This window comes from Pelmatolapia mariae, linkage group LG8 (assembly GCF_036321145.2).
Source record: "Pelmatolapia mariae isolate MD_Pm_ZW linkage group LG8, Pm_UMD_F_2, whole genome shotgun sequence".
In the NCBI taxonomy this organism is placed as follows: domain Eukaryota; kingdom Metazoa; phylum Chordata; class Actinopteri; order Cichliformes; family Cichlidae; genus Pelmatolapia; species Pelmatolapia mariae.
In genome coordinates, this window is record NC_086234.1 from 3905217 (window position 1) to 3933207 (window position 27991).

The window sequence follows — 27991 nt, forward strand, 5'->3', positions numbered from 1 at the left end:
TTGAAAGAAGAGCAAACAGACAAGAGTAACAATTAGTCTTTGAATGGTAGCTGTATACACACCCAATGTTTAAATGGCTCAATGGTTCAGTTTTGTCATAATGGTTTTATGGTTTTCATAAAAAGAGTCCACCCCACAAAGGTTTTGTTATCAGGAAGAGTGCCCGACAGTTTGTGATCTTCCCAAAATAAAAGAAGATACTCATTAATGCAGTCAGATCATAATGCACATAGAAAGATGCCTTTTACATTACACAGGGTCATCTGATCAGCTCCTACTGTAATATAGAAATGCAGAAAGATAAGCAAAGAGGCAAAAATGATCACAAAGATAGTGATGTCTGTGAGTTATAAGGATGACAGTGACACACGTGATTACCACAGTGATACACAACAACCAAAAAGAGACAAATGAAACACCAAGACACAAAAAAGTAACAGCGACAGTTACTATGGCCACAGTGGCATAAAAGGTGACAAAAAGTGTAAAACAATCACAAAAAGACCCAAAATGACCACAAACAAACACAATCTCAAAATAATGACAGACACAGTTCCCACAGTGATATAAAAACACAGGTAAAACACTCAAACTGTTGAAATACAAATAATACACAGAGAGATCCAAAACTATCAGACTCACCATAGTGACACAAAGTAACCACAAAGAAACAAAACAATCACTTAATGACAACATATATAAAAATAGAGGTTACAAATGAATGATACAAAACAAACAAAGAGACAGGACATGGAAAACAACTGAAAATAGATCCAGTCACCAGTCAATTACAGGGCCAGTGCACAGAGTCAGATACCCACACACATCCACACCCACAGCTGTATTAGCATCACCATTTAAACATGCATGTCTTTGGACTGTGGGGTGAAACAGGGGGACACCCACACAGGTTGCTAATCACTACATGTGCTGCCACAAAACTAAACACAAAAGCCTTTTAAACTGTGTTGACTGAATGCAGTCTGTGCACAGGAGTATACAGACATGATAACAAATACTAATAAATATTACACAAAATGTTGCTTTTACATGAACTTAAACAAAAGTTTGAGTCATTTGTGGAATGCAAAGTCATGGTTAAGATGATCAGGGAGCTTTGAGAACCTCTTAAGTATGCCAGGCATTTGAGTGCAGTGGAGGCCAAGGGGTCGGTTTTCTCCAAGAGTGCCACCAGCTTTTTTCCTCAGGAACAGCCTCACCCCTATTTTTGATTTAGGAAAAGTTTCACATGGCCCCAAAGTGCAGTCTCAGCACTCCTCTGGGCTTTCTGGGAATTCCCTGAGGTGCTGCAAAGATGAGTCTTGAGTTATTTTACTACAACAAAGTTTCTCTGTGTGTAGGACGTTTTCATTAGCAGGGATTTGATGTTTAATATCCAAACAGAAGCAAAATGTGCGTTCAGTTTTTGGATTAGGGGCCCAAAGGACCAAAAAACAAACCAACAGTAAAACTCGTGTGCACATTTTTTGTTCGGGTTTATTTTATTGGGAGTTTCTTAATTTAACAGCTGACAAGTGTTCAGTGAAATTAGATAGGGTTAAAGGATAAAAGCTTCAAACTTTAGACATCATTTTGACTTTTTAGAAACTGCTTTGACACAAACAACACGCAGCTTTGCAGTGGCTGCAGGCTTTCTGCAGGATTAGCTTTATCACAGATAATCCTGGCGAAAGCCTGGGTGCACAAAAGGTCTGGGAGTATTTCTAACAACTTGTTGCACATTCACCCGCGCTGTGCTGTCACCCTATGTATGGGAAATATTTTCCAGGCACACAACTCCAACAACGATAAAAGTGTACGAAATGTGATAAGACATAAAACAACCACAGACTAACTTCTAAGTGATAGCAAGGAGATGTAAAATAGCCATAAAAAAAGCACAAAAACCCACAAAGAAGAATAAAATCAGCACAAGTTGAGTCTCAAAACAAGAACTAAGAGACTCGAAATGAAGGTAAAGGGACCAAAACAAGCACGTCTTGAGTTTATGAACTTTCTAGTTTGGTTTTATGTAATTATCTTCAGGTATCTTCTTAGATTACGCTGTCTTTAGCTCCATGTTTTCCTTTTCCTCCATTCCTGGTCATAGTTTTTGATATATTTATCTTTATGTATTTTTTCTGGTTAGTGCTGTTCTCAGTTCCTGGTTGTTTATGGTTCACTTCCATTCTCCCATGCCAGCTCCTTTGTTTTGGGTTCTTTTGTGTCTGTGTTTTCCCGTTGAGTTATCACGTTTCACTTCCTGTATTATTTTGTCAGTTGTCTTTTGTGCCTTGTGTTCGGTTTTCTTCAGCATCTCTGTTGTTCCCCACAGCTGCGATCACTTTCTTTTGTAGTCCCGTGTGAATAACAAGCTTAAGTTTTCCCATTTCTTTGTCAGTGCATTAGTTAATACTTCCCATAATGTTTCTGGTTGTTCTGTGTTCCTGCTTCTATGGTTCCTCCTGGATTTTGTCATCTGCTGGATTGTCATTTTGAGCCTTTCAACAAGGCTCAAAATGACAGGAAAGAGACTAAAAGCAGTCACAAAGGCACAAAAAAAAAACCTCATAATGACCACAGAGAAACTCAGACCGGCAGCAAAGTGTTGATTATCATTTCTGTCATGCTGTCTGACCTCAGATATGAGGCACGCATATTTTCCTCTCCTATGGGTTGGTGGTGCAGAATAGGTTTATTTGGTAATGCACCTCTGATAGGGCAGCACTGCATGACTGAAGAAACAGTTTCTTGCTGCTGGTGTGTTAACAGTCTGGGCAAACAGGTAAGAGTGGCACTGATAACTCCCGCTGTTTTGTGAGTCCGCGACGATGAGCTCAGTCTAACAGGTAGCATGGAGGTGTTTTGGTGCTCAGGTATCCTTCCTCAAGGTCCTGATGGCTGACTCACAGCACCAGCTTTGTCCTGAGCGCACAAAGACCACACTGTTCACTCACTCGTGGAGCTGCTGCTTCCATAAAATGACAAGGAAGTGAACAGTGAACGGTCAGAAGTGGCAGAAAAATATTTGTGTATGCGAGTCAGTTTACCAGGAAAACAAATAAAGTGTTGAACTGCATTTAAGCGTATTTTTGAATAAGGAATCAGTGTAAATTATTGCTGTTGGTGATGGAAAAAACTACATCACAGCACAAACTGGTTGTTGAGCTAATCCGATTACATCATCTTTATTGCACATTATCTTTCATTTATGACAAAACTATCTGATAATGTCTGATAATCAGGATCCAGAATGGAAGTGTACATATTGCAGTCATGACTACTAACATGTAACAGGCAGTTTAGGGTCATCTGTTATCTGAAATGTAAGCAAGGCTTGGTTTGCAGCACACAGTCTAGTCCAGTGTTTTTACTTGGGTAGCTTGTATCCATGGCAACATTATTGTTTATAAGTTTATTTTAGAGGTTACTTCTGTGCAGATCAGAAAAGACATGTAAGCTTAACATTTTCCCAAATATTAGAGTTTCAAAGACTTAAACTAGTGTTGACAAGTCCATCCATCCATCCTCCTGCTGCTCTTCATCCCATGAGGGCAACAGGGCAGAGACATCATTTCTCCAGTGCCTTGTGGATCTACCCTGGGCACTCCTTGCAGTAGAACATGCCTGAAACACCTCATCTATCAGGTGTCTGTGTGTTATGTTAGGCAGTAACTTAAAAAAGGTGATCTATCGAAAATATGATTGTAAAAACTGTCTTTGAAATCTGTAAATCAGCTGAAACAATCACATTTGCTTATATTGTTTATCCCCTCACACCACACAAAAACACACCACACTGCACTTATGTTGTCTGAACTTTGTAGCACAATGAGGGGTTTTTCCCTCAGAGGACGAGGCAGTAACAAAGTAAACAAGGGCGAGGCGGCGGAGGAAGTGTCTAATTAAGCCCAAATGAGGAAGGAGCTCCTTCAGGTGAAAAGAGCTTTTCAGAAATGCAGTCAGAAGATAAACCTCAAGCATAATGAGCTGTTTTTGCTGCTACAGTTTCAGCAGGTGCACATCAGCTGCATCGACCCGGGTGATGGTGTAATTTCATTATTGAAAACTTTGAACACGCGCAGTGCATACATGAGGAGGAGGAGATTATATGTGTGGTAGAGGGTCATGCACACTGTGTGTTACAATATAACAAGTGCTTTTTCCAAAAAGATCACCTGTCATTTCAAGTTTTATTAAAGCAAACTCAGACTCAGCTGCTGTAGTCACATTTATTTTATTACACTGCTGTGCTTTAAAGTGTGTTTACTGTATGCTTTTTGGACAATTGCAGCAGCTAAAAGTAAAAAAACCCAAAAACCTTATTAATCTTATTCTGGGCCTTCGTGTAGCCCTTTCATTCATCCCCTGTATCCAACTTTAGATTTTGGCTTTTGGTCAATATTTTAAACTTTGACCATTTGTAGCAGTTATGCCACTGTAAAACAAATGTATACGTAATCCTTTTAAAGTTTTCGGTATTTTACAATCTATTTCTTTTAAGAGAATCTAAGAGAATATAAGACTGGTGTGTTCTGTGAAGAGCCAATAAAGCCACATTAGCGGTGTGAGTTAATTTTTCTTGTATGAGCAATCAAATGTTATCAGAAATCACTGTTTTGGTGCACTGACCCTTTAAGTTAGATTTCCTATAAATCACAGTCAAAATCCATTATTAAAACAAGAAATTAACATCTGGACATGACATCACCCAATATCCTGGTCCAGAGCATCACACAGTCAGTTCAGTGCCAGTCTGATCAGGGAAATCCAGAATCCTGCCTTTTATGAATTAGTTAGAAGAAGAATTTTACTCATTATGACCTCCAATTTTATGTTTTTTATTGTTCTATTTTTCTATCGTGTTATTGTAACATTTGTACCCAGGGTTATACATGTTTAATATGAACATCCACCACTGTAGTACAATATAAATGCTAAAAATCAGGCAATAGCTTAACTGTAAATCCAGCTTCTTTGAAAAGTCTGTAGTTTTCTTTTCCAGGTGAACTTAAATAGTGTCGATGCTCATTCTTTGAATCTGACAGATTGGACTGAACTTCCAACCAGACTGTGGTATAACTCTGTGTTTCCACCTCAGGTGCGCCAGCTGGTAAATCATTCGCTGCCGCTGAGGTCACATGAAGGTCAGTGATGGTTGAGCAAAAGCAAACTGAATTCTTTTAGTGTTTGTCAGGGAAGCACAGGTACACCGACCAACCAGGTGCCTTAAATATTAACACTTGGGACACCTTTAGCACATTTCACTATCACTAAAGGAGACGGCTACTTTTAGCTCTGCACGTTTCAGCTGGTAGAGATGCCTTTCTTGGTGCAACTTGCTCAATAGGAACAGCAGGACGTGAAAATGTTCATGAAAGACGGGCTTGGTTTAGTCTTTTTTTATTATAGTGTTAACATAACATTGTATTTGAACGCTGATGTGAGGCCACCAGGTGATGTCCTGCTCGGTTTGGTTTAGTGAGAGGGGCTGGAAGGCAGCAGAGCGGTGGGAGATATTTTGAAGGGACAGAGGTGCTTTGACTGGAGCTGTGAAGCGCCAGAGTATGGGTCTGGCTGCCAAGTACACTGAGCCGAGTCTATCAGTCATTCCTGGAACAAACGAAGGACAAAGTCAAATTACTTTTATGTTACATATTGACTATGTCTGGAAGGAAGCTGACCTTAGTGTTGGTGTTTTGCATCATTACAGACATTATTTAATGTTGACAGAGACTTGCCTCATTGCTTTTATTACCAGTGACAGTTTAGCTGACGCAATTTATCAGCCTGCATCTAAAACTGATTTTCATCCTCTTAATATTACATGTAATGGACTCTGCAGACTCTGATCAAGCTGTCCTTTTAAATGTATTAACTTTAACTTTTATTGCAGTCTAATATTTTTTAAAATTTAGTTTTATGTATTTGAAGTTGTTAATTAACTTTTGTGTCTACAAAGGTTGGTAAAAAAAAAGCCTTTATGTTTCAGGCCTGCTCCAGTTGGAATAAGTTCCCTTTAAAATATGTGTTCCTTGTCATTTTTTGCTTGCTTTGTATGTTTTTTGGCAGCGTTTGCACGAATGCATGTCGTTCTGTCTTTAAACGTGAGAGCTTAAAAAGTTCTGAATAATTTGTAATAAAACTTGTTACGACTGGGCAGCTGATGTGTTTGAGGAGCGGACGGTTTATTTAAGCTGACGGGAAACACAAAAAGGAAAAGGTAAAAGTGAACACAGGCAAAATTAAACTTTAACCGAAACTGGGAAAAGCTAAAGCTAAACATGGAAAAACTCCAGATATAAACGTAAACATAAACATGAACCTGAGAAAACTGAGACTTAAGATGATATGAATCCCAGGAACATGAGGGAAGGAAGACAGACGACCTGACAGAGGACTGAAAAACACACAACGGTAATGAGGGAAACACAGCTGACACAAATGAACATGATGTCACAGGGGGAGCAAAACTAAACATACTGGTGAGACGTAAACTGGGACACGCAGGCTTGACACGAGAGACAGAGAGACGGAGAACGAGAGGGAGGAATCACAAGACACGGAACAGAACCCGAAAAAGGGACAAGTAAACTGGAAGGGAAGACGAGACACTGTGCCCAGACAACATGGAAACAAATACAACTAAACACACAGCCAAAACAATGAATAACGTAATACGAACTAATAGAAAACTTCATCATGCTGGGACACAGACCCAGCCCCCTGACAAATCTATGTAGAGGTGATGAGTGGGGTCATGTTAACAATCCATTAAAATTTGGCTCACATCCACTGAGGTATTCAAGGTTAAATTAACGATTAATTGGTCAAAAATTGAGAAAAAAGCCTTATATCATCTTACAAGTGTGGTATGCACAGAAAGTGCCGTATAAAGAATAAGAATATCATGTCACATTTGACCTCTGACCTCTTCTTTAAGGTCAAATTGTCATAAAATGTCTTTACTCTTTAAAATTATGCTCAAAATTCTTTCATCTTTGTTTCTATTTGGAACATTAAGGAAATAATACATTATATTATACATTATAGTCCACATCCAAATATTATGTAACATATGACCTTTGACCTCACTTTTAAATTTCACACCTGCCTTTTTATCAAGTTGATCCCAAAATATCTTTATATCTTTGAATAAAGTCTTGTGAAGAGAAAGAGAACGAGTTTCCTGATTAGTTAGAAATATACTGTAGTTTATAAGAAGCTCAAATTATTCATGTGCAGCTATTTACAAATCAACACTAATTATCCATGACATGTTAGAGTTATCTGATTTTTGCTGCATCGCAAACTTCCTAAATTACATTTAGAAAAACAAAGAAAAGAAAAATAAATACAAAATTTAATGCAACACTGTTGCATTAAACATAAATAAAAGGGAGCGAGGTGCGCTGGTGAAGATTTGCGCTCCCAGAGTGCTTCAACTTCAAATATCTGCTCTTTGCCATTTCTTTTGTCAAACATGTTTTGTTTGAATAAGAAATTAAACACTAACTTTCTACTTTATGTTAAGTGAACAAATTACCAGGCGTGCTTTGTATGAAGTTTGATGTTATTTGTGTTGTGACCCTGTCTTTGTTTTTTTCCTGTCTTTGCTCTGTTATATTCCATGTTATGTATCATTTTATTACTGCTTGTTCTATAAATGTTTGTTTGGACCCCATGAAAATGAGATATAACATCTCAAGGGAATTTATCAAGACAGAATAAATGTAATGACTTATAAGAGCTCTTATTTTGATTAATAATACGCTCACTCAAACAAATCCCAAAGATGCTTAGTGCTGCAACTTTTGCCTGTGTGTGAGTGCTCTTTATCAGCTCTTGTAAACTGTGAATTTTGGTAAATGCTTGTTAGGGTGTTTGAATTGGTTATCTGCCTTTCTAATGCACCCCTTGGAAAGTGTGCCTCACCTCATGACGCTGCCTTTCACACTGTGTAAACAGTCCATTACTGTACATTACATCCTCTGTGTTTACAGAACCTAAGTGGCATTTATGGATATTAAAGGCTCAGCTGCAGCGTCGTTTCTTGTTTGCCTCAGTTTATTTCCAGGCTCAATAACAAGCTGTGTTTGTGTTTGATTGATTGGACAGACTGCTCCGTGTCTCACATACCTGGTCCGTCAGCACGATGCAAGCTGAGGATTTTTCTAGCACCCAGCTAGCTCACAGTCTGTTTCACTCCTGCCGTAGATGTTCTCACATTGTCGAATATTGTTACGTTTTATGCACCACTTTTTAATAAAGGAAGGAAAGGCCAAACATGGCGAGTTGAGAGGGTAAATCAGTCCATTACTTTTCTTTAAGTAATGCTTGAAAACAGGTCTCACCCCTGGATGCTCCACAGGTGTTAAGAACTAGCTCTTAACCAGTCCGTAAGTGGTATTTATGTTCTGTCTGAATTGCATGTTGCATGCATCACAACAGTGATTTGATATTCAAGAGCTGCATTTCTGCTTCTAGTCCTTGTTTTTCCACCAAACAAGAAGGAGACTAAAATGCAAACTTGAGCTATAAATAGAATGATTTTAAAACTGATTCAATTTTCAAAAATCCACAAAAAATAACAAACAGTTTAAATAAGTAAAAAACATCAAGATATGAGAATGAGAAAACAGACACATTGAAGAAATACACAGAGGAAGGAAGGATGATGTAAATATAGTATATAAGTGTATCCATTCAACATGAGAGCAGGCAGGTAAGGATTAAGGAGGGAAACAGACAAGGACAGGAAGTAAAACAACAAAGCTAACCAATTACCAAAATAAATCAGGAAGTAGCAAACAAAAGATACAATATATATGTAAAAATAAGAGTAGAAGTGGGTAAAATCTTTGATCTGGGCAGCAGTGAACAATTATACAATACAAGCATAAACACAAAAAGAAAGATCACATGCAATAAAATACAATAATGATTTAATAATCTTATATTATCAAATCAAAGTGTATTTCTATAACACATTTAAAAAAAAAATGTTCAAAGTGCTTCACAGTCGACCACAAAGCTGATAAAATTCGGGACAACACATTTGCATAGCGCAGAGCAGATCGGATAAAAGTCAAACTAATTAGATTCAAAAGCCAAAGTAAACAATAATAACCAAGAGCATTATTTTCTGATCCTCTATCCACCACACAGCTGCATGAAATGTGCTACAGGAAGACTGCATGTATGATTTCCCATTGTGCCAAACCACTATCCATGTGGACTGAACATGTAACACAGCATTTGTCTTTGTATTTTGAACGTTAAACTGTTCTTCTGTCATGAACCGAGGTTTGTGCAAGGGCCGGACCCAAAAGCAGACTCAATACACTCACTGAGAATTATGTACAAGACTTTATTTACAGAAAGAATGGGAACAAAACAAGGATAAACAAAAGTGAAGCAGGAGCCGGTGGGAACGGGCACAGCTTATAGGGAAGGTGTCCTGAGAGGCCACGATCGGGTCCACGGGAGCTCTGCAACAGAGGGAGAAGTGGTTACTGGCAGGTAAGGGACTAGGTGAGTAGGGAGAATATGTTGGCTTACATGCAGGGCCAGACTGAAGAGCTTTGGGGAGAGTTTCCGTGGGAGAATCCAGAGAGAGGCAGTGAGAGGGGAGGAATGGTTCCCCGAGTTGGCAAGAGCGTCGTGGCTGGCAGGAGGACAGGCAGGCGAAGTAATTGGATGATGGTTTCCTTAATGAGAGCTGATGACGGAGGTGGAACGAGAAAGCCAGCACTGGAGGAAGCGAACAACAGGCGGTGAGTCAAAGGTGGGATGGTGCAGAGACCTGTACACCAGGAAGCAGAGATACAGACAAAGACAGGGCGAGGGCAGACGTGGCCTAGTTACCACAGTAAGTGACTGAACGAACTGGCGATGAGTAGCAGGCAGTGCTGGCTTAAATAGTCCTCCAGTAACTGACAGGAGGCTCCGCCCAGGAGAGTAGCCAGGGAACCATCCTGATGACAAAACGCAAAACCCCTGAGCTGCTCCCGCGGATCATGACATCTTCAGCTGTATAAATTTTGTCTCCAAGGCTTCCCCCTGAGGTTTTGGGATTCTGCATGGGTTCTCTCCCATTTAGGTTAATCTGTGCTTCTAAACTGGTTCTAGGTATGACTGTGAGTGTATATGTTTATTGATACTAGGGTATCTATGTGAATGTTTGGTTTCTCTACTAAATTAAGCTCTCTAACCTGCTGGCGTATTTAAATAAAAAACTGTGTTAGTATTACAGACTGATGAAATCAATTATAAATGCAAACTGCCCCCAATCAGCATCCCATTCAGCTGATGGGCTCTCGTCTCATTCCATTTTTTGGATTCAAATTTAAAATGTCCACTTTGGTGGGAGACAAGGTGACTCATTATGCCAACCTTCATTTTCAGTATTTCTGTGAGACACAGAAAGTGCTTTCGTTATCAAAAAGAAGTTCATTTAATTCAAATGAAGAACTACATGTCCTCTTGTGACCCTGCAAACCTTGCATAATATGTAAGTTCTGTTTTTAGTAATAACAAGTTGAGGTCAGTGCTTTATCATTTGACTTTTTCCAGAACATGTCCTGTCTTATCTGTTCAGCAGCTTCGAGATTTTGAACAGAATTCTTATTACACCTTCCATCATATGGATGTGATAACCTCTGGTGAAAACACATGTGTGTTAGGCGGGACCTTTCAGCCTAAAATAGATCCACAGCGCAGCCTTGCATCACCGCCTCAGGACAGTTAGAGGTTATCAGGCCACAGCAGTTGGCTCGGTTATAAATCACAGCAGACAGCATCAAGTGGCCTGAGCTGGTTTATAAAGAGAAGTGAAATATGAGCATGGGGGAAGGTAGTCGAGATCTGTGGGGATACAGTCAGTGGGAAGCAGGAAGAGGATCAAATAAAGCATTTAGCCTCTAATTATGTAAAAGCATTGAAAATGCGGTAAAATGTGCCTTTGAACTGATGGAAGAAATTCAGTCAAAGGGTCAGTGCTGCAATATGATTGTACTAAATATGAAAAACTATAAGGTTTAATAAATTATGATTCTTGGGTCTTGAGTGTATCCAGTCTGACTTTTTTCAGATCAGTGATGTAGGGAAGAGGTTTTACAGTCCAGGTGCTGCCTGCTGTTGGTAACACCTCGATATCAACACTGTATTATTTCCAGCCTGGGTGAAACTCTAGATGATATACTCTTATGTACTATCGTTTAAACATCTATCATCTAAATTATGATAATTATGATAATACCTTTACTTTAGCAGTTTTTGAAAGTTAATTTTATTTCTTTGCTTTCATGACTAACACGATCCACCTGATACTAACCTATGAATCCCCACAGGGGGCATACAGGACAATAAAAGTTCCTTCCAGGAAATCTGAGGGATGAATAACAAAATATATCAAAAAGAAAACAGAAATTTACACAGTTTTTTCTTTACAGACATCATAACCTTAAACACCATAGACAGATTCCTCCTACATTGTGGGGACTGAAAGCAAACAAAATTATTCATTTGTTTTTAATTTCTTTATATTTCTTCCACCTTACGACCCTTGCATTTGTAGGTTGTAGGGTTTGTGTATGTATTTCTCTTCACTTTCCTCCTTTCTCTGTCACTCGTTTGCAAATGTTAACCTGTACCTGTGCACCCAGCAGCTCTCCCCCACACACAACACAATCACATTTATTTCGTTTAGTGTTTACAGCAGTATGGTTTTCTCTTTTTTCTATGTGTAAGTTCAGTAACGAAAATCTGTATTCACTCATTTGCCTGCTTTCCAGTGTGTTAAGGTCTAAATCAATGGCTTGCCAGCCTTCTGCAAGCCAGTCATTCTCTGCTATGCTCTTTTTTCATTTGTGGCTTTCAGACTCACCAGCCTCCCATGCCTCATCCTAGCCTCCATCTTCATCTTCATCTTCACCACCACCAACACCTAAACTCTGGGAGATCCTGCTCCACTTTCTAGCATTGCTGGATCTCAGCTCTGCTGTGATGCTTCATCTAATTCACATCACTGCATAGATTTTATTTAAACTCTCTGTCTGTACAAATCATGTTCATGTTTTCCAAATGATCTTTCCTGATAGAAATAAAACTGGCTATTTTTAGTATTTTTTTAAGTTATGTGTGTATATATATATGTGTGTGTGTGTGTGTGTGGACGGGTATTAACATCTTCATGGGGACCAAAAATTGGTAGTTTACTATACTTGTGGGGACAAACAGCCCTCGTGGGGACCAAAATCCCCGTTCCCACGAGTTTGAAGGCATTTTTGACACTCAAAATGTGGTTTTAGTGTCAGGGTTAAAATTAGGTTATGGTTAGGTTTAGGGTAAGGGTCAGGGTTAGGCATTCATTTTTGATGGTTAGGGTTAGGGTAAGTGGCTAGGGAAAGCATTATGTCAATGAGATGTCCCCACAAGGACATAAATACACACACACGTGTGTGTGTGTGTGTGTGTGTGTAAATATGTTTATCTCTTGTGGTTTTAAGTCAAGTGTCGTATTGATGAAAATGTCAGAAGGAAAAATTAATGTGAGGACAGATCAGCAGGAATTTGGGAGCAGCGTGATCATCCCTGGGTCTGATAGGAATCGTATCTATTCAGGAAGTGCACTCACATGCTTCTGTCAGAGGAACACAGCCTTTAAATGGCTGAGGGTTATGGAACCATAGCAGCACTGGTTACGCTTTCCTTCTAATGCAATAAGTTAAATATACAAATATTTAAGTATGGAAGGAAAATATTCTAAGAAAATAAACAAAATAGTAAGGCCAGTTAAAAACGCAAAGCTGTGTCTCGTGGGAAAGTGAATTTGCACTATAAACATTAACACTTGAACCAAAGCGTTTGTTTTGTCAGTTTAACAGCCAAAAACAAAAGCACATGTAGTTTTAATGACAACCATATCTAATCTGTGCTTTCAGAGACGGCATGTGCAACACAGTCAGCAGGTCTGCCTTTGAAAGGCTCCGAGGTGTATCAGGAGAGCTGGCATTTGGCACCTAAATAACTGAGATGACTCACATATGCTGGACTGTACTGAGTAAACATGTGAGGCTGTTTGACATTGTCAACATCATACTGTTTTAGATTTCTGTGAACTTTCTCTGCACCTCCTTGAATCCTTCCAGATTTAATATTTAGAGGCTACTCGCTGATTGAAATATGTCACTCTGCTTTGTTTTTTTCTAAACAGAGAGTCATCTGATGTTTGTGAATTATAACTGAAACCAGAACCAATTATGTCTCTCCTTTGATGACCTTGATGAGTTCAGACTCCTCTGATGAAGCCAGCCGTCTGATGCAAGGCTGGATCAATCAATCGGTTTGCAACAGTTGATGAACATGATTGAATGTGGCTCCTGCGGTTATGTCTCTCATGTAACATCCACACAGCATGATAACAACTACATTGTCATGTTACTGGACAGCCAGTGGCTGCACTTTTATTCAAACAGATATGTTATTTGTGTTGTTGCAATAGAAAAAAGTCAAACTTCAAGTAGAGTACATGTCCAACTGACCATTTTATTCATCTTTTTTTCTTAGAAACTGTGTGTACATATGAGCAATTCATGTAATTAACATTACAAGATAATTTTATTTGCTGTACATTAGAAACTATCTGTGCTAGCAGACTGTGTAATTCCGCATAATAAAGGCAGTAAAGTCCACTTTCTCTTGCTTAAACTCGGTTAGACACACTTTCCCCTGAAAACCTTTCTTTCATGTTTAATTGTGTTTCTGTGTCAATATTTAAACTGAATTTGCAGAAGCTGTTGTAAACTGAAGACTTCCTTCAAATGAGGCATTAACTTCACACTGAAATGACTGTAATTACAGATTTCACTAGTTTGTTGACATCCATTGTAATTAGGACTGTCAAATCAAACTCTTCAGGCTTGATGCTAAAATGTAGAGCTTGCAGCAAAAGGAAGAAAACATACTCATTAAGAGGGATGCCATCACTCTAACAAGTCAGTGCTAATGTCCCATACTCATATGACCCCATATTCTGTGAACATATTGTAGATAGTGCTGGCACATTGTTCACGTCATTAAATCTCACCGTTATTGTTACTGAACTTTGACCGTTGCATCAATGTAGCAGTTCTTCACACTAGTGGAATGTGGCGACTTTCATAGAAAGACAAGCAAAGATGATAAAAAAATGACAATAAAATGTAGAAACTTTAAATCAAAAATCTATCCATCAATTTTCTGGCATGTGTCTGCAGTTCATCCAGGTGAACACCAAGGTGATCTCAGGCCATCCGAGAGATCTCCAGTATATCCTATCCTGGCAACTTTTCCTACCAGGACATGCCTAGAACACCTCACCTAGGAGATGTCCAGGAAGCATCCGGGTCAAATGGAAAAATCATCTCAGCTGGCTTCTTTTGATGTTAAGGAGTAGTGGATCTACTCTGATCCCTCCCAAATGACTAAACTCCTCACCCTATAGCTAAGGGAGAGCCACCCTTCAGAGGAAACTAATTTGTGCCATTACTATCCACGATCTCATTCTTTTCGTCACTACCTACAGCTCATGTAGGTGGTCTTTAACTTACAATATAAAGTTCCTCGAGGTAACTGTTGCTGTAATTTGGCACGAAGTAAATAAAATCGTACTGAATTAAACATGGGTTGCTTTTACGCTCAGCCTTCTCTTCACCACCATAGATCAGTGCCGCATCCACATCCAGGGATTAAAAATATTAGTGAAAAATAAAGGTGGTGTATTAGTAAAACAGCTAAACTTACTGCAATGAGTCAACTAAATTATTTCTCATATATGCTAATGTTATAATGCTGATGCAGCCTCCACGGCTTCAACTTGGCTCGTTTATTCAACCACACATTTTCTTGGTTAATGTTCCAAAGGAGTTCCTGATCCTGCACAATAATTCCTCCACATCACGTTGGTCAAGGTGGTTAGTGAGAGAAAACGTATGCGTTAAGATGATAAATCATTGAAGATTATTCACTTGTTAATGCTAGCTGCAAAAGCAACCAAAAAAAGCAGCTGGCCTCTCAGCTCAAGCTCGAGCTTTTGTGAAAGGGATATGGGAACACCCATCAAAACAACAGGCACTACAGATTTCAGTGGAGTAGAGTTCACTTTATGGTATATGACATTTATAGGACGACTACTGTACAACAAAGAATGCATACGACTATTAGTAAAGGTAACTGAAAGCTAAAATGTAAAAGACATAATGGCAGATTCTGGTCATTAACACCCACATATTTAAATAACGTCCCCTCTCTGGTGGCAGTGCCAATTTTGCTCATACAATAGCAGTTCTTATAGTTACATTTACAACTTTCAACTCTATGCTAAACTTTCTTCAAGAATAAAAAAAAAAAAAAATTTTATATATATATATTCAGTTTTTGCTCAAATGAAATTTTTTATTTTATCCAAAAAAATACTGACAGAAAAGCTGATTTTTCAGAAATGAAAAAAGTCTTCTATGAGGAATTATACTGATTAATAATAAGCTAGCAAAACAGGCTAACCGCAGGCAGGTCTCTTCAGTGTAACATGTATTGAACATAATTAAATGGCACAGCAGTGCTTTAGACAGTATTACATATATACATTTATCCAGTACATTCGTGCATCATAAAACCAATGACTCACTGACAGCATTGTACATTTAAATTAATTCAAAAACTTCATTTCATGTGTTAACTTTGTGGTTATCAACAATAATCACAACCCAGGCTCAAAAACATGACTTCAATAATTAAATTTAACTGTGCAAAATATCCTTCTAATCTAAGTGAATGCAATCTAGCTTTCATGTGTAAATTGAAAATAATGTTGAGTTAAAGACACTTGAAACATTTCCCAGTTTCTGTGGCATCAGCAACGTGACTTTCATCTGTGTGTTTGGGTCCAGCAGAGAGCTTCTGCTTCCCTGTCAGAAAAAGTCGACCACTGCACAAGTCTTTGTTCTGTAGCAAAGCCGCAGCTTTGACTTTCAAATGAAGCTCTTGACTGTCTGATACCCAGGGGAACATAATAAATCAGTCAATGGGAGGTTTATCTGTTCCTCAGTGGGATGACCTCCCATTCATCTCCATGTATTGGGGATGAAGGTTCCTCTTAGGACCAGCTTAGGGAACCACAAACAATAGAAAATAAAAGGTCAGCAGGTATAAACGAGAAAATGTGAACCAAAGTTACTCTGATGGGGTCTGGCGAGCTGTGGCACGTTCACCACTGGGATGTCCTCTGCAGACCATGCCCCTGCAAGAATAAGAAAGAAATTATTTGTTTTTTGGTGTTATATACCCTCTGAAGGATTAAAAAGCGTTCAGCTTGCTCACTAATGGAGGATATCGTCAGCATGAGTTACGTGATCACTGGCAACCACTCCCTAGTTTCCCTGTTGCACCCTTTGTGGGTTTATTACTGTTTTGTTTGCTTATTCCTTTATTCTTTTACATAATGTAAGAGTATTAGTCAGTGGAACCGACAACCATGTCCTTTTGCATTGACATTTGCAAACCTCCTATATTGCTCCGCCACCATCGCTGAAACCGAGCTCATCCTAAAGCTAATAAAAATTGAACAACAGCTACATTTGTGTGTCTCAAAGTTTCACAGGACTGTTTTGTGTTTACCTTAGCTTTTAACACACTGTCTTGTAGGGTTTATACATCTATCCCACTTGGTGTAAAATAACTGTCTGAATTATAATAATACTAATAATACATTTTATTTATAGGCACCTTTCAGACCCTCAAGGTCCCCTTACAATAACACAAGAAAAATAGTAGCAATAAAATATAATAAACATGGCAAAATAAAATTTAGACATAAGGTAAAAACAAAACAAAAAACAACAAAAAAACCCCACAAGCATAAAAGTATAAAAGCTGAGCAAGGTAAAAATGGACTAAGACATTACTCTCATGACAAGAATGAGCTTTTTTATGTTTATCACTACATTAAGAGTTATTACTTCTATAAAAATGATCACTTTTTATAGCCACGCTGACAAAACTGCATCTTATTCTGTTTTGCATTTATTGAATCTGTTTTGTTCTTTCGTTTAGCGTCACACTTCGTAAAGAACAGAAACTTATTCAAATTACATTTTTAGGGTTACTTGTAGAACTTGCAAATAACAAATAGCACCTTTGATATCCTACAAAATGTGGCATTGCATGATGTGGATCATTAACCATTATTCATTATTTTAGTTTTGGGCATGTGAGGATGGACGATCACCTACTGTCGGCTAAATAAACCTACGGATACAAACTAACCTGAACCTGACTGGATGTTGAAAAACTAAAAGAAATATTTATAGAAACTTAAAAATAACAAACTGACTGGAAACCATTCACATGCTCATGTTTTACTTAAAACATGGCAGCACATGCGTGGCTGTTTTTCTTTGCAAATATAAAAACCAAAACAAACCACCGACACTTCTAATGACACGCTCACAGTCCCACCTGCATATAGATATCATGACTTCCTGCAAAGAAATCCTGAGCACTCCTGAAAATGTCTAAATGCATATTTTAGCAGGCAAGAATTGCACTTTTATTTTAAAGATAAACGACAAACATAGTGAAAACCAGTCCCCCAAATCAAGCACTACCTTTTTCATCAACATTTTTTTCTTTGATTTTTTCCCAGAGGAATGACACAAGAAGTACAGAGTGCGCTCAGTCCAAGATCATATGCACAGAAGAGGCAGACACAAGGCCTATAGAGAGTGAATGGCGCAAGGTAAGAAAAAAAATCCAGACAAAGAAGTGATTCATAGTCAACCTGTAGAAGAAGTTGCTATGGATACAGCAGGACCTGAGAGGTCGGAAATGAGCAGAGGCCATGAAAAGAAAAGCATCTGGAGTCAAGCAGGTGATAAAGAGTGACGAAGGAGGCGAGTCAGCTGCTTTCGACCTACACTTGTGCGTGCGTGCTGTGTTCCCGGCCTCGTTTTATGTTGACGGTGTGCTGCTCCCGCTGTTGGCCGCAGAGCCGATGGAAGCTCTGGGAATGAAGATGTCAAAGGACGGGTCTGGTAGCTGTAGCTGCTGCTGCTGCGTGAAGTCATAACAAGGGCCGTGACAAAAACATCCAAGAATAGGGACGAAGTGTGTTCACAACTGCATGCTTAAATTCAAATGACTTCATAAAGCTTTTACATGAAACATAACCGTCATGCCTTTGGTGGTTCACTGCATTTAAAAACAAATGGGTCATGTAATAAAAAACTTTTCACAGAAATCGCATACTAACTCTTGAGACGTGTCTCAGATATTTCCGCAGCAGGTACCGGACATTTGAAAAAGTATGAGAGAGCAGACTTTATTTTGCTTGCAAAGGAAGCGGCACAGAAAGGAAAAATATACTAAAACCTTTCAGTATATGATTTCTGCATGTACAGCTATAGCATTAACTAATTAGATAGCTGCCAGGATTTTGAGTTCACTGAGAACTCTGTGTTTTCCACTAAATAAACCCTGACTGTGCACTGATACTACACTCAAAATGCATTTCAATGGTGACCTTGTATACAAAGTCATTAAGGGACTCAATCTCACTTTCCAGCACGTACTCGGATACCACTGACATAAACACTGTATAAAAAAAGCTTCTGTCACAGATTTCACTTAATGATTTGTATAAAAAGTGGACATTCTGTTGAATTTACAGCAGGGGCGATTCTCTTTTATGGTTAGACAAAAAAGTTACATTACATAACTGCGGTCATTTTGGATGTGTGACAATCATGGTGACAATATCGGATCAAGTGAATAACGCCCCAGTCATGTTACCTGATATCCCGGTGTTGGTGTTAGTTGTGAAACATGGGGGAAAAGAAAAAGATGCTTCTGTTTATATAAAAGGTTCTTCTGGAACAAATGGTCAGCATGTCAAGTGTTTTCTTTACTAATTTATGGAGTATAATAAATATTTCATCAAGTTAGCCAAATTTATATTAGTCATGTTAGAAAGTTTTTAACAGTTAACTTCCTCGCTAATGCTAACTGCTCAGCCAATGTGATTGGTCAGTTGCAACGTTGATCCTGGACCAAAATTGTTATGATGACATAGGAACAGCGCCAGCGTGGGGAAATCTGATCGTGCACAGGCACACAGGCCTACAGACCAATCCACGACCATCTAGCAACCAAAGGTAGTTTGGGAAAAATGAGCATTCCCTGAGATTGTTGTGAATGGTTGCTGGGCACTGAGAGCAGAAAATGATTGCCTGGAAAAACTACAGGCAACAAAATCAGTCTCAAGGTTTCAGGTGCAACAGATTTCATCCACTGACAGCCAGAAACCTCCATCAACTACTGCCAACCAGCCGGCGAATAAACATTTCACTAGCAACCGGGGGTTATATCACATGCAACGGTGGACAACATTAGCTCGTTCAGTTACTTTAATCTGTGACCTCATTGCACCATTTTTAAGGAGTTTGTGATATTAGTCAGTAGTTTCAGGCCTCACATGCTGACTGGATGTTTATTTTGTGTCCTTATTACTACAGTTTAGTTTAAGGTGGGTCTAAATTATTACTGATCAGTTGGGTAAGTCTCTCATTTATATACAGACTGTGGTCAGAAGTTGAAAATCTTCACATGTGACCTCTGCGCTTTTGCTTTTCTAAGAAGAACAAATGCTCTTTAGTCACAAGGTTGGCTCAACCCTAAAGCGTACCTGGTGTTGTGGTTTTTACAGACACTAACGGTGCGCATAATTTACAAAATAAATGCCATTTTGAATCTAGTGATTATATAATGCACTTTTTTCTATAACCCGAGGAAACGCCTCCAGCTGGATGTTTAACCCCAGGCATCTGTGACATTAGAATTAAAGCTGTGCTCCTGACAACTTTTAAATGTCCACCTGTTTTATTCATTCTCCCATGTTCCTTTGCCTGTTGTTAATCAAAATGCAAATATGGACTAAAAAAGCCTTGGAAGTGATGGTTGCTGGTGTTATGTCTATCTGGTGTTGATGAGGTTTTCACGCTCTGTACAAGGTTACTGTCACCATTTCCTTATTTCCATAAAAATTTGCCTAGTGTAGGAAACAGGTATGTGTGCGAGTGGACCGACCATATTCAAATGTGTTTTTCTGTGAATGTATCACTTTTATACTCACATTTCCAACTCCTTTGCTGATGAGAGCCAGCTCAGTGGGCTGGTACACCGAGTTACGCATCTGACCGGTGTAGCCGCTGTATGGAGACACGGGCTTGGAATCTGTGATGAACAGATAGAGATAAGAAAATAAATCTTTTAATCACCCAACAATCAGTGTGTGATATCTGTGGCCCTCTTAAGTGCCACCTGGCAATAATCCCCTTCATCTTCATATTACAACCTGCCTGCCCTCCATCTTTTACAAAGTGCCCTGCAGAGATGGCACTATATAACCAACCCCCATATTAAACAGTTGCCACACCTTTGTCGCCGTGGAGACAGCGCAAACAGATGGTGTAATGATTCTAGTGGGAGTGATACAGCATTCATAGATGCAGTCAGACACTTATTAACAAGAATGATTCAGAAGGTAAAATTTTAGGTGGGGAATGATGATTTTCAGTTAATGGCAGTTTAGTCATACTGTAGGACTTAATGTAAGTTAATGATTAAAGACAAATGTGCTCAAACCAAATTCTGAGACTTTTTATGACACACATTAGTCTGTGCTAATCAGGAAAAATGTAAGAGACAGAACCTCCTCTGCATTCTTACACATTGTGCTTATCTGTACGCTTACAATAGAATAGCACAAAGCCAAAGCTACTCTTTCTACCTCTACATCACAGCTACCTAAAAATACAAAAAAAATCCCTTACAGCTTATAAGCAGAGACACATCACCTTCCTTGCTACAAAGAACCATCTTCCATTAGCGAGCCGTGATAACTATCAGACTTACTGCTCTGATCCTTTGGACTGAGCTCAGATCAGCAGATCAGATTCTGTGGTGTCATCATGTGGACAGAAAACAACCTTTTCAGGACATTTTGCTGCATATTTTGTTTGTTCTTGTGTTTTCGAAGGCTAGAAAACATTCATTCATCAGCGCAAGGTCATCGTGAGAGGCAGAGTTTGTAATAACACTAAAGCGAACCTCATAAGGATGGCTATTGTCTGAAAATGTGTCAGGGTGAATGCACTGAAGAGCTCAGACACCGTTCGGTTTGCAGACAAATAGCTGACCGGGGAAATGTTTGCCTTTAGGAAACAAACCGAGCGTAGCTGCTCTGAAGAACTTTTATTTCACGGTCATATTGTATATGGCTGCTGCAGGAAAATCAGGAATATTTTTTTTAATCACCAACCTTAGCTCGGAATATCTTTTGTTTCTGGTGAACCTCTGATTTGGTTTTATTGCTGCTATGTAAATGTTATTGCATCATATTCAAGGAAATAAAAGACGGAGCTAAACTACCACCAAAACATCAGCTCCACTTTGCTTTGATGAAACAAATAACACTGAATACCTCAATGCAACACAACATTTCTTCTTGGAAATTACAAGGACAAAATCACCACAGCTAGTAGTCTTTATCTCTTTCACAAAGGAGAGAAGATGAATCGATGAATTCATTAATTGCCCAAATCCAAATTATTTTTAGTGTTTTTCTTGTTTGCCTTAAACTGGCCTTGATGTGAGATCCACAGGTTTACCCAATCATAGCTCATAAATTCCAAAACATGATTTTTAAACTTTAGATTAGTTTTAAGTTTCAGAATTGTAAGTTTGTAAAAATGTGGCACTGGGTCATTCATGAATTCATCTATTCAGTAAAAAATCACCAAAACATCCATAAAAAAATCTGTAAACTGTATTTTAAACAGTCTTAAGCACTTGGAGAACTGATCTCACGTGTTGGTTTTGACATTTATGTACTCATTTTTTATAATCTTATAATCCACCTTGTCAAAATTATGCTCAGTCTTGTGTTCCTCATCTAATTTTAGGTCTTTTGACTAGTTGTCATTTTGACCACTGTAACCAGCTTTGGGTCTATTTGTCCTGGGACCCTTTTATATGATGCCTTTGCAGATTCAGGCGTCCTATCTGAAGGTCTATTTTGGACAAGGTGCAAAATTTTGAAACCATAAAGACTCATGACGATGTTACAATCCCTTTATAACAGTTGAACCAATAAAACCCTTCAAAGTTAAGCGTACTTGTGAAGTTGCTTGTTTGAAGGTTTTCTACAGCAACTCCAAGGCTAAGCTACATACCTTGGTTAGACTCGTCCATGGAGAAAGCCTTATTTTCCACATACACATTCTGGGAGGATTGTCCCTTCAGGATCGTCTCGTATCCGACTCCTTGGTTTTGGTAAAGATCTTCTGTGTAGTCTTGTTGACTCTCATCGTCACTGTTCAGACAGCAGACGTCAGGAATGGTGTACATGATAATGAAGACCCAGGCGTTTGCTACCAAAGCGATGGCTAAGGTTGGGTCATCCCACGTTGGACCCCCGGTTTTCCCATTCCCATACACGTACATGACGATCCACACCACCCAAATACCCACTGAAAAGAGGCTTGTCACAAGGATGCAAGCGCCTTCCTTCTTCCACTGTGCGTGTTTGCCCATCATGATGGTCAGACTCGCCACCACCACAGCCAGGATCAGCACCATCACGTAGATGAGCGCCATGACAAAGTCCTCGTTAGCAATGTCACAAGGCACGGCTATAGCATTGCTAGTTTGAGCTGTGGTGTTGGAAGGCACAATTGTAATTATCAGCCATTCTGTGTTGATGATCACCTCCACCAGCCACAGCCCCAACGCCCCAAGACACAAGACCCAAACTCGAGGTCCGCTGTTTCGTCTGGCCAGGATGTTCAGCCTCACACACTGCATCAGCTGGGAGGCGAAGCAGCCGCTGAACAGCACCCCAAAGAGGAACCTCCGTGAAGCACATGTGGAGAAGTTCTTTCCCACGATGAAGGCAAAGGTTAGGCAGAAGAGACCAGCAGTGCAGATCAGGAAGAAGGCGTGAAGAGCCACCGAGCTCTTGCGGTTGTAGTCTTTATGGAAGGGCAGGCTGGCCAGCAGCGAGATGAAGAGCACGAAGGAGAAGACGATACCAGCTGCCGCTAAGGCCTCCAGCACGATGCCCCATGCAGCTTCAGTGCTACACAGATTGTAATAAATGGAATCCACGTCTGGGCCGCAGCCCTGAGGGGTCATGATGCTGGCCATGGAGCCTGGGAGTTGCTCTGGGACTTTAGCAGCACCTGTTCAGATGGACAAACAGGGAATGTCTGGGAGAGACACGATAGGGACAGATTTGAACAAAGAGCTAAACCACGTCACCAAAGCTACATTAAGATACAGTTGTCTACACCCAGCTGAGCAAATATCACACTTGCATGAGTCAACAGACAGAACGTCGTCATGTTATCCTGGAAAACGTTCTATAAAAAGGAGCTTTGCTTTTATTTAGAGCTTCAGAGAATCAGGTATCTGCAGTCACACTCCAAAAATGTGGGAGGAATGTCACTGCTGGGCTTTTCCCCAACTCTAATGTTAATGATTAACACATCTGTCAACAGACATTGTTTCTGCACATTTACACAACAGTGAGGAAAAAGTGCGTTGAACCTGAGGCTCACCTGCTAAAACTCTGGTCAAATCAAATCCAAAGGTGTTGCTTTTTAGTGTTTTCTGCTGAATTACATAAAATCTGAGCATCTGTTTTGTGAATAAACATCTCTGCAATCCTGGTTTTGTCTTTCTGCCTCGTCTGGCTGTTTCTTTTCGTCCCTATCAGATCCAATTACACCAAACTGAGGACGGTCTCTGAGTCAAATCGATAGATGCGCCGTGCGGACATTCAGTCTTTCTGACCTTCTGTTACTCAATCAGGAAGACGGATCTTTCTGGAACAAAGAGGCCAATATATTCTTTTTCTACATGTCCTCCGCTCTGTCACTCCTCAAATAGACAGAATTAACTAATACATTTACTCCCAGTTTCAGGGTGTGACCACTGATCAAACAAAGTTCTTAGACCGTTCATTTTAATATTTGTTGAGTTGTTTTTTGTAACTGTTGCCAGGGGGAAATATTATAAGCATATTTAAGGCACATCTGCAATTTCAATACTTTGGTTTTCTAAACTTTTTAGGCCTTTTTTGAGGATTTTTGTGCAGGTGAAACTTTAGAGAATGTCAAATGATGTCTTGCCAGAATCGGCCTGTCAAAGACTCCAACACAGTCTGATGGCTATCTTTGGAAAATGTGAAGAGGGGCATACATTTTGGGATTTTACCTTTATTTTCATAAATGTGACATCTTTTTCATACTACAGCAATAAAGTAAAAACAATCAAATAACAAAGAAGTTCCTGCTTTTTGACTATATACTAAAGAAATATCTTTTTTTTTTCTATTTTTCTGTGAATTAGAAAAGTCATCCAACTTTATACTAACAGGCCATTCTGGACAATGAGCTACCAGACTTTTTGTAATTCTGGACATTGACTGCTTTAATTTTAAGAATTTAAGTCATGCTGACAGGTTTCTTTCATTTCTTTCAGCAGCATTTCTTTATCATGTGGAAAAACTGAGACATACTGTTGACACTTATTTTTCTTATATTGAGATATCCCAGGGTTTAAATGTGAAGTTAAGTTCCTTCACACTCACAGAAAGGGGATTTTCACCCATTCGACCCACTTAGGATCAAAGTGGGGTATATGCGGCCCACATCCCTGATTTAATACAAGACATTAAATCTGATTGTTGTAATAACTGAAAATGTAACCACAGAAATGTAATCTGTAAAGTGGATTTTCAAGAGTCAAAAGGTTCTTCAGTTTTTTCTAACTTATGATATATGTTTAGTTACTTTACCACAAACTCGCACAAGTAAAACCTACTTTGTGCCCCTCCAGATGTTTGTTTTGTTTTGCCAGGCAAGACTCAATCAGGCTTCTACACTTTGACCAGCACAGACAAGACATACACTCATACTCCTACTAATCCTGTTCACTTTAGCTTTAAAAAACGTGTACATGAAGAAAGAAGCCACTTATAACAGTAAGAATAACTCAGTGAGTCAAAATTAAGAGGTGACACTAAAATGGGACGACAAGTTTAGCATTACTATGACTACAAGCCAAGTGCCAGACACAGAACACTGCGACTGAAGGTAATACAGAGGCACATCTTGCATCCTGCACAGGTATAGTATATTTTAATCTATTTGCTGTGGTCCTGTCCTCAGGTACTGTCCTCAGGTCTAGATATAACTCTGTCGTGTATTTCTCGTACTGATATCTAACCTTATCGTGAGCCCATGGGATCACAGGAGTGGGTTTTCCATCAGGAAAATGAACTGAAGAGTATGCTGCAATTCTACAAGACAACAAGGGTCGGGATGAACTTTACTTAAATCTGATTTTCTACATTATGCAACCGAATCTTTCTTATATTCTCCACCCCTCCTCCCTGACACGTTTAAACTTTCAGCTGTACAATAATCAAACACAACAATGTATAACTTAAGCATTTGAAAGTACGAGCTAATGTGTCTAACTGTTGATTTCTCCCTAAACACAGCTATTTAAAATCTATTTTAATAGAATTGTTTTCAGTGAATAACTTTTCTTTAGTTGTTAATTTAGTGGCACAAACGGTCTTCCATACCTGATACCCTGCTCTCTCTGTCTAAATACACAGAAATCACTCTGAAGCAAAGCTCAGAAACAGGCAGTAAAGCTTCAGTGAGCGTGAATAAAGGCTGTGATGGCTGTGAGGAGTTTAACTACCTGGCTGTTCTCGGCAGATTTCTGCTGGGCGCGGCTCGTTGGTTTTCACCTGCTGCGAACGCACCGCTATAGTTGGGCACAAATTACTCGGAGAAGAAATAAACTGCGGCACAGCTGATCCGACCGCTCCCAAGTTTAGGAATCCTTTCACGAGCTTTTCCTCTCGGTGTGACTACAGTCATCCCCTCTCCACCTCTCCCACCTCTCCCCTCTTCGTCTCTCCGAGCACGCACGCAGACGCACACGCGCGCACTGCTGTTCATCACTTCAAAGGACACTACAGCGACCTACCCTCACTTCCGGGAGACTTAACCGAACCGTAACCCACGAATGATTTTCTTAAAGCGTTTATTGCCGGCAGTATCTGATTTGTATCAAATATTCTAGGATATTATGTATCATGTTACACAGCTTTGAGCACAAATATCCATAAAGCCAGGTTAGAAACAGCCTTTAAAAATATTGTTTACTATTAATGAATCACATCCTAACACACTGAATGTTATTGACTCCTATCTGTTGTAGCGTCAAGGCTACAGCTGCACTGTAAATCAAACACATTAGCGGAACTTTAAAAAACGGCAGAAGTCGGGCCTCGGTGTTAGAAATGCGTGCAGATTAGTGCAGGGCACACTGGGCATGTGCAGCAGCAGCTACAGGCGAAAAAGAGAGTAAATACTGTTTTGTATAAATAACTCATTTGCAAAGAAATTTAAGAAGCATTTAGACTCTTGATAGAAGTCATTATCATACTCTGTAAAAGTTTTGAACAACAAAATACACCTAAAATAAAAGTATTTTCCCACTTGTGGTCCCCTTCACAGTAATGACCGTGTTTTTCTCCAGTGAAAGGCCACTCAGTTCTGTGTGAGTACCTCACACCTTAAATGACACCATTTCTATTTGTTTCCTCTGAAAGGCTTCCACACAGAAGCTGTGAGCTCAGCCAATTTCAGCGTTAGCCTTCACTCATGGGAACAGTTTCTGTTTTGTTTTTATTGCTTTATGGTGGTAGCTTCCAGGACACTGCCACATTTTCCCCACTGAAAGCGTCCCTGTAAGGGTCACACACAGAGGCTCAGTATAGGCCATTTTATGTGGATCTGCTCACAACCAGCTCTTAAGTCACTCTTCCACTGATAATGATAAACAGACATTTTGAGTGAACAGCTGGGCTACCTGAACGTGTGAGTGGTGTGTAGAGACATCTAGTGGAGGATTCGAAGAATTCAGCAGCAGGTGAAGGACGCCAACACCTGCAAGTGTTTATTTCTACAAATCATCTTTAAGAATCTCTCCTCCAATCTCCTTTGCAGAAAATCTGAATGCAGTCCTGTGAAAAAAAAAGAAAGTTTTTGCGTTTTTCATGGGGAAAATGTACTTCTAATCAATTGATTAACAGTTCATTATCAAGTGTGAGCACCTCTGTAGAGGTTTTGGCAGTTTGTTGGTCTGAAGCATTCAGGTGTGTGTTAACACATCGGCACAATCTTCCCAGGAGTGGACATCCCAGCAAATTCACCTGAAGGTTATACTGTGCAATGCTCAGAGATACTTCAAAAATATAAGATGCTATATACAATATGAGTATAATACAACGATGCCAGAAAGAGTATTGCACTTAGTGTTATTGCACATGTGTGGATGTGTTTGATCAGTTGACGTCTTTGTTGTGGAGTCTGACAGCAGTGGGGAGGAAAGACCTGCAAAATCTCTCCGTCCCACATCGTGGGTGCCGCAGCCTGCCACTGAAGGAGCTGCTCAGTGCTGTCACAGTCTCCTGCATGGGGTGGGAGATGTTGTCCAACAGGGATGACAGCTTAGCCACCATTCTCCTGTCACTCACCACCTCCACTGGGTCCAGAGGGCATCCTAGAACAGAGCTGGCCCTGCGGATCAGCCTGTTCAGTCTCTTCCTGTGGTTGAGTGGTTGCCGCCCCAGCAGACCACACCATAAAAGATGGCTGAGGCCACCACAGAGTCACAGAAGGCCTTCAGGAGTGGGCCCTTCACTCCAAAAGACCTAAGTCTCCGCAGCAGGTACAGCCTGCTCTGCCCTTTCCTGTAGAGGGCTTCTGAATTATGAGTCCAGTCCAGTTTATTGTTCAGATTAACACCAAGGTACCTGTAGCTGTCCACAGCCTCAATGTCCATACCTTGGATGCTCAGTGGTTGCAGT

At 39.7% G+C, this 27991-nt stretch overlaps 1 protein-coding gene across 3 annotated transcripts; it reads right to left on the reverse strand.

Moving 5' to 3' along the window:
• Nucleotides 1-13550: 13550 nt before the first annotated feature.
• Nucleotides 13551-26022, reverse strand: gprc5c (G protein-coupled receptor, class C, group 5, member C). Of its 3 annotated transcripts, none has more exons than XM_063481903.1 (5): nt 25813-26022; nt 22269-23276; nt 20168-20268; nt 17955-18090; nt 13551-16279 (listed from the first exon to the last, which is right to left on the reverse strand). In XM_063481903.1, the coding sequence occupies exons 2-4, from the start codon at nt 23239-23241 to the stop codon at nt 17989-17991; spliced, it is 1176 nt and encodes a 391-aa protein (XP_063337973.1). In that variant the 5' UTR covers nt 23242-23276; nt 25813-26022; the 3' UTR covers nt 13551-16279; nt 17955-17988. The 3 variants fall into 3 exon arrangements, with proteins under 3 accessions (XP_063337973.1, XP_063337972.1, XP_063337974.1); XM_063481902.1 differs by having other exon boundaries at nt 22269-23303; XM_063481904.1 differs by lacking the exon at nt 17955-18090 and having other exon boundaries at nt 22269-23303.
• Between the last annotated feature and the right edge of the window lie 1969 nt (nt 26023-27991).